At 38.6% G+C, this 12,206-nt stretch overlaps 1 protein-coding gene across 1 annotated transcript in view; it reads right to left on the reverse strand.

Moving 5' to 3' along the window:
• Window positions 1-11,118, reverse strand: part of LOC137626505 (kanadaptin-like) — a 49,828-nt gene extending 38,710 nt beyond the window's left edge. Inside the window, exons 1-5 of the mRNA XM_068357542.1 lie at window positions 10,895-11,118; window positions 5,754-6,167; window positions 4,785-4,939; window positions 4,241-4,433; window positions 1,647-1,845 (exon numbers count right to left, since the gene is read on the reverse strand). Coding sequence (XP_068213643.1) covers window positions 1,647-1,845; window positions 4,241-4,433; window positions 4,785-4,939; window positions 5,754-6,131 — 925 coding nt within the window. The 5' untranslated portion in view covers window positions 6,132-6,167; window positions 10,895-11,118. The remainder of the gene's footprint in view (window positions 1-1,646; window positions 1,846-4,240; window positions 4,434-4,784; window positions 4,940-5,753; window positions 6,168-10,894) is intronic.
• Window positions 11,119-12,206: the final 1,088 nt, after the last annotated feature.

Genomic DNA, 12,206 nt, shown 5'->3' on the forward strand with positions numbered 1-12,206 from the left:
CTCCGCTGCTGCAGCTTATTTCTCGAGTTTTTACTCAACCTTGAACCTTTGACCTTAACCCTTTTACCCCCAGGCTATTTGGAACTTTCCATCCCTTAACCCCCACTGGTTATTTTTTATTCAAGCACATTTTGCAGTATATATTTTTCAAATTGCTCTAACAGCCTTGATTTTCGTCATAGAGAGGTCAGGTTGGTCTCATTCTCCTGGAAAATGCCTGAAATTTCTCAAAAAAAATTATCAAAAAAATAAAAAAAAAATTGTAAATAGCAGTTTTTGCAAGGACGTACCGGTACGTCCATGGGGGTAAAGGGATGTGTTTTGTGAAATGTACCAATACGTCCTTTGGGGGTAAAAGGGTTAACATGTATTAATTGGCGTGGATTTTCATTCCCTCGAATATGAACTAAGTTTGAAGTCTCTGTGACAACGATGTACATACTCTGGGGTAGTTCTCCAAATACCAACCAAATGGCTCCTGTGTTCAGGACATTTCTAATATCAACCTATCACAAATTCAGAGGGCGCAGTGGGGCATGTCCCATATTGCACTTTCTTTGAATGGATAAACATTATTGTTCTGACTAATCTCCACGCAGCTCTTTGTCGTTCCTTACATTTACATTTACGTTGTGACGGGCCGAGAGAAGGTTGTGACTCAAAGGCAGGAAGCAATCAACTGAGTAAGTTTATTAAAGAACACTCTCCTTTATATACAAAACCTCAAGGCAACAGGAAATTTCATGTTCGAGAAACAGACAATGTTACAGAGGAAAAACGCAGACATGTTTATTCTGGTTCATTTTAGTGCGAGGGAAGAGCGCAGATACAAGCATAATATATACAAAATAATCTATGTACGATCGTGTGACACACGGTTGGTACAACGTCACCAATACGGGGGGGACTATCTTAAATTTCTCAAGCTTAGTCAGGGATTTATTCCATCATAATAATACTGTGACAAATTATAGGGCAGTTTATTTAAGAACAGATTACCGTACTCGGTTAGTTTGGTAAAACCTGTTCCTTTTTAGCTTTGGGCACAGTATTTCCTACATCAAAGTTGGTCATGGGTACAAGGGATTAAAACCCCCAATATGGCAGTTCATGGTTACCAATTATACATTATATACTTAAGTAGAATAGAGTAAGGTTAAATATGTTTCTTCAGGACTGTAATAATTTGGATCTTTATGTTACTCAGCAAAGCAAATGAACTACCGAGTGAAATAAGTTAAGAAAATAGCTATTTTCATAATACAGTACATGTATACCATTTCTGGGTCGATCTGTGTCACCCGGCGAATTCTATGTAATACTACGGAGAATTCGACGACCTAAAGAGTAGTTCTGGACCTGTCCAAACTGAATTCCTACATTCTCTGCGACAGGTTCCGCATGCTGACTGTCTCTCAGGTGCGGACCTTACTTCCCCGTGGGGCCGTCACCACCTCTATCGATCTTACCGACGCCTATTGTCACGTCCAAGATTTTTCATTCGTCAAAATCCCTTTACTGTACTTAAAATTAGTAAATAAAACTAATGAAAGGCTTTGAAAAAAAATTAGCCATTGGAGGTTCCATTACAAGGACTATCATTTATGCTTATAAAAACCCACAATTTGGATTTTTGCTCGACTCACCCATTCCCCAGTCAATGCCGTCGTTCGACTGGCTTCCGTCTTCCTTCTTCACGTCGCCCTCTTTCAGTCTTCGATCCCTGTCCTCTTCCTCTATCTCGCCAGTCTCTAGGGCGTTCAGCTTCTCCGCGCGTTTCGCGGCCTCGGCTTTCAACTCTGTGACCGTCATCTCGGATTCGGGTTCCTGGTCTTCGTCAGGGCCCTGGGGGAAGCATGAACAGTTACAAATACAGTCTAGCACATATACAGTACTAATACAGCCTTTGTATTTGTATTCTCTTGCTTGAGGGTACACTCTAGCACAGTATTTTATCTTATTTCTCTTCCTCTTTTTTTATACCGTTTTTACAGTTTAAATATATGAAAGGTTTATTTTAACGTTGCGACTGTTCTTAAAATATTTTATTTTAATTTGTTCATTACTTCTGTTGTAGTTTATATATTTCCTTGTGTCCATTCCTCACTGGGCTGTTTTTTCCTGTTGGAGCCCTTGGCTTATAACATCCTATTTTTTCAACAAGGGTTGTAACTTGGCTAGCGATGATGATAATAATAATAATAACAATAATAATAATAATAATAATAATAATAATACAATACTGTAATAATAGATAATTCAACACTACAAAAAATTAAGGTAGGTAATATTTACTTAACCAAAATGTATTTTTTTTAAAGATTAAAAAGTTGAATGGAAATCTGAGAAGTAATAGATTTTCAGAAGTCAATTTTTTCTCCCTATTTTCAAGCTAAAGAATTCTACTTGCAGTTTACTACTGTTTAAGGAAACCTCACTAGTTACCTCCAATATAGGAGATACACTAACAGTGGGGCATGTTTAGCTTAACCCTTTTACCCCCAGGCTATTTGGAAATTTCCAACCCCTAACCCCCAAGTGTTATTTTTTTCCCAGCACATTTTACAGTATATTATTTTTTAAATTGCTCTAACAGCCTTAATTTTTGTCATAGAGAGGTCAGGTTGGTCTCATTCTCTTGGAAAATGCCTGAATTTTCTCAAAAAATTATCAAAAATCTGAAAAAAAAATTTTATAGCATTTTTTTGCAAGGACGTACCAGTACGTCCATGGGGGTAAAGGGATGGCTTTTGTGAAACGTACCAGTACGTCCTTTGGGGGTAAAAGGGTTAAGGAAACCTCACTAGTTACCTCCAATATAAGGGGTACACTAACAGTGGGGCATGTTTGGGTTGCTGTAGGCGGCTATTCAGGGTTCTCTGTGCAGCTGCATTTATTTTCTACTATCTAGTTTATTCTTAATAACCTTTCTACCTCACTATTCATCATCCTTTTCCTCATCATCATCATCTCCTCCTACACCGATTGACGCAAAGGGCCTCGGTTCGATTTGGCCAGTCGTCTCTATCTTGAGCTTATAAATCAAAACTTCTCCATTCATCATCTCCTACTTCACGCTTCATAGTCCTCAGCCATGAAGGCCTGGGTCTTCAAACTTTCCAGTGTTTGACTTCACTACTAAATTACTTCAATTTTAACTTACTCTGAACTTTACCTCTCATAGGAGAACAAATCTATCAAGTTTTGTTTCTGCCTGTTAAAGCCTATTAAAAAGAGGCTATTCAATAAAAAAAAGAAAGGATGCAAATGTGAAACAACAGTACATCGTACGTCAACTGAAAATTCTTGTCTGGTATGAACAGGAAATAAAATGCTATATGACACTATGGCTTTCCGATCCTAGTACCACAGGAAATTCGACTCGGCATTGCCACATTTACTGAGATAAGTTGAGAAATTAGTGTAATATCTCTTGAATAAATCAAATACTAGTTATTGATCAAAATCAAATACTTTTTACTGATCAAAATCAAATACTAGTTATTGATCAAAATCAAATAAGGGATAACACCACATCCCTGCCTGACAATCTATCGGACAGGAGTTTGAGACTGGTTCAAGCTCAATAGTTTCCAGCAGTGTCTTTAACCTTGCAATTCTTTTAAGCTAAAGATGGGGGGTTGAGGGAGCCCATAGTTCTACCTGCCGAGTCATCAGCAGGATGCCATAAAAACTCAAAATCAATCAATCTATCAGCAGCTATTGCCTGGCTCCAGCGGGTCCTAGCTTGATAGAAAGGGTGCTTGGGTACTGATAGTATGTACATAGGGTCAGTTTCTTGTCTCTGCTAATCACGATAAATATTCAACCCCTTAAACTCTGGTCAGAGAGTCTGCCATGTTAAGAAAGCCGAGTGATAAAAAGGAGGGGTTGCAAAGACACAGCTTTGAGGTCCACCATTTTCAGGAATCAATCATCAGTGTACTTTAACCCTTTCACCCCCAAAGGACGTACCGGTACATTCTTGCAAAACACTGTTAATTACATGATTTTACATATTTTTGATCATTTTAAGAGAAACTTCAGGCATTTTCCAAAAGAATAAGACCAACCTGTCCTCTCTAGGACAAAAATTAAGCCTGTTAGAGCAATTTGAAAAAATATATAGCAAAATGTGCTCGAAATTTAACCTTATGGTGGGGGTAAAAGGGTCAAAGAAACATACTTCGGTTATAAGATGAACAGAATAAGATGTTTCACACCTGGTCACCTCACCCACCTGTAAGATGAGCATGCGAGAACTCCCGCCAAATTTGACAATGTGGCCGACGTGCAGTCGGTAGTACGTGCGCGGCTTCATCCGGTGCTTGTTGTGGAAGGAGCCGTGGGTGCTTCCCAAGTCATAGGCATAAAACCCTTCCTGGTCTCCCTCCGGAGAGGGTTCTTTACGGTACTGAATCACACAGTGAAACCTGGTAAAATAAAGACATCAATTATTTTTGTTTTTGAAGCCTCGGGACAATATGAGTACAGTATTGTGCTTGGCAGTTATTTCGGTTTTTGTAAAATTCGTCATTCAAGTTTAATTCTTTACAGTCTTGTCTAATCAAACTGTGAATATATTATTTTCTTAATATATAAGAGAAAATAGGACATAAAATTCAATGCTTTTCTTTAGCATGCATCAAAAAAAAAAAAAAAGGGAAGGAACCAAACCAAAATGATAAATTATATCATTCAGAGGTCCAACCATCTACAATGAGAATGGCAATAACACAGGTAAAAAAGCAAACCATCCCTAAACACTAAAGTCAGTTTATTACCTGGAAAGAGAAGGATGTTCCAAGATGATATCGCACTGGGCGAGGCGGCCGATCACCAAGAAAGGTTGATCCAAAGGTATGCTTCCGACAATCACTCCGTTCTTGAGGATTTCGAAAGAATAGTTAGCCTTCGGGAGGCCGCTCCAAGGAGGTTCCTGGAAAAAATGCGATGAAGAGAACATGATACATCACATACATACATATACCAAAGGCACTTCCCCCAATTTTGGGGGGTAGCCGACATCAACAAATGAAACGAAACAAAAAAGGGGACCTCTACTCTCTACGTTCCTTCAGCCTAACCAGGGACTCAACCGAGTTCAGCTGGTACTTCTAGGGTGCCACAGCCCAACCTCCCACATTATCCACCACAGATGAAGCTTCATAATGCTGAATCCCCTACTGCTGCTACCTCCGCGGTCATCTAAGGCACCGGAGGAAGCAGCAGGGCCTACTGGAACTGCGTCACAATCGCTCGCCATTCATTCCTATTTCTAGCACGCTCTCTTGCCTCTCTCACATCTATCCTCCTATCACCCAGAGCTTTCTTCACACCATGATACATGGGATGGGAAATTAATAAATTCATGCATAAAAGCAGAGTATATTTCATGTATCAAAGTAGAAAGCAAATTAGAAGGAAGAGTATATTTTATATATCAAAGTAGAAAGCAGAGTACATTTTAAATGTCAAAGTAGATTCTTTTATACATATTCTACTTAGTAGGTCGTAGGTTGGCCAGGGCACCAGCCACTCGTTGAGATACTACCACTAGAGAGTTATGGGGTCCTTTGACTGGCCAGACAGCACTACATTGGATCCATCTCTCTGGTTACGTTCATTTTCCCTTCGCCTACACACACAGAAAACTTGTAAAGTAAACCAAGGCAATAATGTATCGTTTTACATAAAGTGGAGAGAAGGGTATTTTCCTTAACTTTATAAAATAAAGAAACAAGTTTCCTCACCTTATACGGAAGAGGCACCGACTTTTCTAGGACCAACTGAGCAGGAGATTTCCCGCTCATGCCTGAATTCTGCGACTCTTCTACAGGACAAGTATTTTTCGGCGGGCTTTCGCTAGGTTTCTCGACCGAGACTGGAGCTTCAGCTACGCTTGTTTTGGTCGACGTGGGTCGCTTCTCGCTTGTGACGGCAGCTGTAAATGCACTCTTCTTGGTGAATATCGGTCGCTTGAACGCTATGTCCTCTGGAACTTTAAAGACGTTATCCATTTTGCTGGGAGAGACGTCTTCGTCTTTTTCCTGCGGATCTTGGCCACTCTGCTCCCCATCCTCCGGTGGTTTTGGCTCCTCCATGTTTGATGAGCTTTCGACCTTTTCCATTGTAGCACAGACGATATTTACCCTTGATATCACCAGCTAGCGGAGAAAGCAAAACATCAGAATAACAAACAAAATTAACTCTGAAATATAAATACTGTACAAGAAGTTATTACGGTTCAAATACTGTAAATACATACATACATATACCAAGGCACTTCCCCCAATTTTGGGGGGTAGCCGACATCAACAAATGAAACAAAAACAAAAAGGGGACCTCTACTCTCTACATTCCTCCCAGCCTAACAAGGGACTCAACCGAGTTCAGCTGGTACTGCTAGGGTGCCACAGCCCAACCTCCCACATTTCCACCACAGATGAAGCTTCATAATGCTGAATCCCCTACTGCTGCTACCTCCGCAGTCATCTAAGGCATCGGAGGCAGCAGCAGGTACAAATAAAGACCTAAAATAGATTTTAATATTTTCTAACATAGAAATCTGTTTTTTGTATTATGACAACCTATCTTGCAGTTGGCACTATATTGTATTTTATTTAGCCATACACTAGTCAGTACTGTACAATATTACTAATTGTGTCCTATTGGTAAAGTCTCTGCCTGGTGATCGCCAGACGGGGATTCGAGTCCTGCTCAAACTGGTTAGTTCCTTTAGTGTCTTCAACCTCACCATCCTTGTGAGGTAATGATAGGGGGGGGGGGGGGGTTGAGTCATCCGCAGCCATTGCCTGGCCCTCACTAGTCCTACCTTGGGTTGTCACTATGTACTGTATATATGATCAGTCTCTAGGGCATTGTCCTGCTTGCTAGAGCAATGTCACTGTCCCTTGCCTCTGCCATTCATGAGTGACCTTTATACATTTAACCCTTTTACCCGCAGGCTATTTGGAACTTTCCAACCCTTAATCCCAAGGATTTTCTTTTCAAGCACATTTTGCTATATATATTTTTTAAATTGTTCTAACAACCTTAATTTTTGTCATAGAAAGGTCAGGTTGGTCTCATTCTTTTGAAAAATGCCTGAAGTTTCTCATAAAGTTATAAAAAATATGCAAAAAAAAATTTAAATAGTAGTTTTTTTGCAAGGACGTACCAGTACGTCCATGGGGGTAAATGGATGAGTTTTGTGAAACGAACCAGTGCGTCCTTTGGGGGTAAAAGGTTTAATCTTAAGCATTATTACTTAGGTCTTTCGGATATAACATATTGATATTTTGCATAAATAAATTCTCTTCCTCAACAAGAGCCATTTCATCACTTTACTGCCTTTAGAGTAGGAGGTGTTAACCGTTTTTTACAATGTACACTTTTCTGCATTCAATGCATAAAAAGCTTTCGCATATGTAATCATCTTTCAACAGCATAAGCGTATAAGACAAAGTCCTCTTTCCTACTCCTTCTCTTGTACAGTGCTTGAGTATGCAGTACAGTACAGTACTGTTTTCTATAAACACTCGAACCTTCCATCAGGACAACATGGCTATCTCGCCCAAAAATAGATTTTTCGCTTCGCTCAAAATCCGTTTTACTTTATCCGACTCAGAAACCAAGACCAATGCATAAGATTTGGGGGAAAAAAAAGACAGGTTAGGCAGTGCAAATAGAAATAAATAAAATAAATATTATTCTTGAACTATCAGGCAGCGAAAACATGAAATTTTTTTTTTATATAGTTCTTAAGGAATTTCCCCATCCATGTTTATGGCAAGGAAGAAATGGAGGGTTGGAAAATTAAAAATTGGTGAGATATATGAACATACTTTAGGCCAAACAAGCCTAACTTAAGGCTTCACGTCCTCTCTGACTACAAGACTACTGTACAAGATTTTTGCCCCATGACTACAGTACTTCCTTGCACATCACAGACGCTAACCGTTGGAAACCCGTATTTTTCAAGTAACAGTGATATTTGAAACACTAGAAGTTAAAACTAATAAATTATATTTCACGTGGAAAACACGCACATACCCGGTAAATAAGACGCAACCTGAGACGTCTGTGACACGACCAAGGAACCCACATCCTTACCTTATATCAAATGTCGGGTAGTTTGTAGCGCTACGGCAAAGCGTCCTAATTTGCTTATTATCGCTCCGATTGTTATCTTGTATAGAATAAAAATGTTTGGAAATGGTCTACGGATCTTAAATATGTTGTGTAAGGGGGGGGTCCGCCCCCCTGGGTAAGGACACGGCTTTTAGCATAGGTTAGGTGGGTTTTTTAAGTTAGCTTCTCCCGTTGTACTCGTAGGTAAGGAAACTGTTGTGTAAGCGGGGGGGGGGGGGTTCCGGGGGCGAAGCCCCCCTGGATAAGGATACGGCTTTTAGCATAGGTTAGGTGGGTTTTTTAAGTTAGCTTCTCCCGCCAAAATCGTTTTTAGAACGACGGCCACAGTTCAGAATATTCCCGTTTTCTACGGGATATGGCCGTCACCCTACAAACGCTCCCAAATGTCTTTTAAGATAAGTCGTATCTTCCCATTGGCTTCCCTTTTGAAATATGGCTTTCTGGGCGTCTCTCATGTTTCACTCATTCTCATAAACTGAGAAATAAGGGTTACCGACAGCTATCGACATCAACAGCTTTCAAAACAAATCAACCGCACTTTAGCCATCAGCTGCGTTCAAAAGAATGAGAAGCAGGAATGTATAGGGGCACTGGAAGGTGATAGGATGTGTAACGGCTCCTTGCTTATCCTTCCCCTTAGTGAATTAGATTGGGTAAGGTCTGTTTGGAGTGCAGATATCTATGGTTATCTTAGGATACCTCCCTGATTATACACGATATCTTCGGATAGTCGTTTCCGGGGGTTGGAACCCCATGATACCTGATGGTAATTCTCTTGTAATATCAATCGCAGAAATATTATACTGTAGAAGTTGCCAGAAGGAACTTCCTACAGGACGACATGGCTCGAGCCCAAAAATAGATTTTTCCTACGTCAAAATCCCTTTTTTTTTTCCCTTTATTTACATTCATTCATTGTTGTTTTTTATGAGAAACTTGATAAGAATATAAAATACGTAAGAAATATAAGGCTTCATTTACAAAGAAACGGTATAGATCTGTTGCTTGAGGGTACACTCGGGCACACTATTCTATCTAATTTCTCTTCCTCTTGTTTTGTTAAGAGTTTTTATAGTTTATACTGGAAGGATTTATCTTAATGTTGTTACTGTTCTTAAATCCTCTTATTTTCCTTGTTTCCTTTCCTCACTGGGCTATTTTCCCAGTTGGAGCCCTTGAGCTTAGAGAATCCTGCTTTTCCAACTAGGGTTGTAGTTTAGCGAGTAATAATAATAATAATAATAATAATAATAATTTGGAATGATTAAAAGTGACTTCCTTCCCCAACAAGGAACATGAAAGACCAATTTCAAAATACCGGAGGATATCTTTAGAAGTGAAGGTAGATGATTGGGACGGCGATTGCAAACGGGGTCCAGTTTTGAATGGTATAGAAAATAAGAGGTTAACGTGCAACGGCTTTGGAATTAGGAATTTATAATTAAATTAAATATCTTGATTATAATCAGTTTCCTAGTATAGGTTGTGTGGTTCAAGTAAAAAGATTTGAAGACCTTTATTTAATTATGTAATCTCCACTCCAAAGGCTAATACTATTGTCCTCTTACATTTTGATAAATTGGAAGGTGGTGCATAACCCTCGCTTAAATAAATTGACCCAAACTCATCGCACACCCAAATCTCACCGAATACCCGAGTATCTCTGAGCGGTGCATGGGTAAAATGGGTAATATTACGGTAGACTTCCCCCAGTGCCATTACCGCTTGCCAGTACATAGGAGCTTGATGTTTTTATTGGGGTGTATGTATCATAGCGGCCACCCGTATATATTATTATGGTTAACTTAGATTACGGCAGTGTAAGGGGGGTTGCGGTGGGGTGTTAGCACACTCCCCCCCCCCATTAAGCAAGTAGGTAAGGACACGGCTTGCAGGTTAGGTTAGGGGGGAAAGTTTAGCTTACTTGATGTCTATTTTTAATCCATGCGTGAGGAACTGGCCGCTGATATGCAAAGGCTCCTTTTTATTTTTTCATGAGCGAAAAAAGCCGCGGCAGAGCAACAACCATTCGATTTCGGTAATATTTCAATAGAGTGTCATGGGTTTTGCTTGGCCGTGGGCTCGCTTCGCTCGCGAATAAAGACTAACATTACCATAGAAAAGAACGCCTTATCTTCACTTTAGAAATGAAAGGTTAAGCCAAATCTATCAAATGAGGTCTTACTATAAAAGGAGCCTTTGTAGGGTGACGGCCAGATCAGTTTTCATTCATAGAAAATGGGAATATTATAAAGTGGGGTGGACTGTGGCCGTCATTCTAAAATCGAGTTCGTAGAAAACTGGAATATTCTGAACTGTGGCCGTCGTTCTAAAAACGATTTTGGCGGGAGAAGCTAACTTAAAAAACCCACCTAACCTATGCTAAAAGCCGTATCCTTACCTAGAGGGCTTCGCCCCCTCGGACCCCCCCTTACCTACTACGGGAGCGAGAAGATTCGTGGCCGGAGTAAGAACTCAAGCCACATAAATTTTCAGGTAATTTAGGGTTTTCGGCAAAAAACATAAAAGTATACGTTTAAGCACATATTTAAGATCCGTAGACCATTTCCAAACGTTTTTATTCTATACAAGATAACAGTCGGAGCGATAATAAGCAAATTAGGACGCTTGGCCGTAGCGCTACAAACTACCCCTATGATATAATATTATGCACTAGAATAGCAAAAATATATCTTTAACACTTAAACATATACACTTAACGTTATAACATATGATTTACCTATTCGATGCTTTAGCACAACACAAGAGTCCTGTCTTAGGCCTGGCCTAGTCTAGGCCTCTGAGGGGATTTCACTAGAACAGGCCTAAACTCCAGGTACCTTCTTTTCCATAATTAGCATAAATAATACCTAATAAAGAATATTTTTCTTACACTATAATTATAGTAATCACTGAATGTCAAATGTGTAAAGAGCGTGAAGCCTAAAATAAATAACTTTGAGAATAGTAGTCTTTAAGAGGTTTAACTTTAGAACGGCTCCTCATGCTTGGTATAATTTCATTTTTACATTATTATTATTATCATTATTATTATTATTATTACTTGCTAAGCTACAACCCTATTTGGAAAAGCAAGATATATGCCCAAGGGGCCAAAAAAGGGAAAATAGCCTAGTGAGGAAAGGAAAAATACAATATTAACTTGATGTAATTTCATTTTTACTACATTATTATTATTAATATTATCATTATTATTATTATTATTATTATTATTATTATTATTATTACTTGCTAAGCTACAACCCTAGCTGGAAAAGCAAGATATATGTCCAAGGGCCCCAAAATAGCCAAGTGAGGAAAGGAAAAAAGGAAAAATATAATATTTTGAGAACAGTAACAACATTAAGATAGATAGAATTCATGTAGTCTGTTATAATTCTTTTTATATCAGTTGTAATGTCTGAAAATATAACAGCATCTTGTAGTTTGTAGCTGATTTGTGTGTGTGTGTGCATACTGTATATCTAAAAGGATTTTCCATTTTATGTAATAATTTCCCATCCTATTGTAAATGTGTTCTTTGTGGGCAAGTATCCTTAGTCAAAATCTTTAACAAATATTAAATATAATACTTTCATATGTTTGTTATTTTGCAAAGCATCTAACGATTAGGAATTAACATCATATATTTTAGGGGTAATATGAAATTTTTGTCACACTTTCCTCATTGGTTTTAAACATAAATTAAAGCCTGTTTTTGGTATAAAAATTTATTGTCCCATATCTAATTTAATGTTACTGTTTTTAAAATATTTGGTTGTATATTACTTCTTCTCATATAGGCTAGTTTATTTATGTCCTTTTACTTTTTGTATTATATGACAATACATTGCTAAGTATTTTCAACATACATGAGGGTACACTCTGGCACGCTATTCTATCTAATTTCTCTTCCTCTTGTTTTGTTAAAGTTTTCATTTCTTATGTACGAAATATTTATTTCAATGTTGTTACTGTTCTTAGAATATTTTATTTTTTCTTGTTTCCTTTCCTCGCTAGGCTATTTTCCCTGTTGGGGTCCCTGGGCTTAT

Source organism: Palaemon carinicauda, chromosome 34 (genome assembly GCF_036898095.1).
Source record: "Palaemon carinicauda isolate YSFRI2023 chromosome 34, ASM3689809v2, whole genome shotgun sequence".
Taxonomy (NCBI): Eukaryota; Metazoa; Arthropoda; class Malacostraca; order Decapoda; family Palaemonidae; genus Palaemon; species Palaemon carinicauda.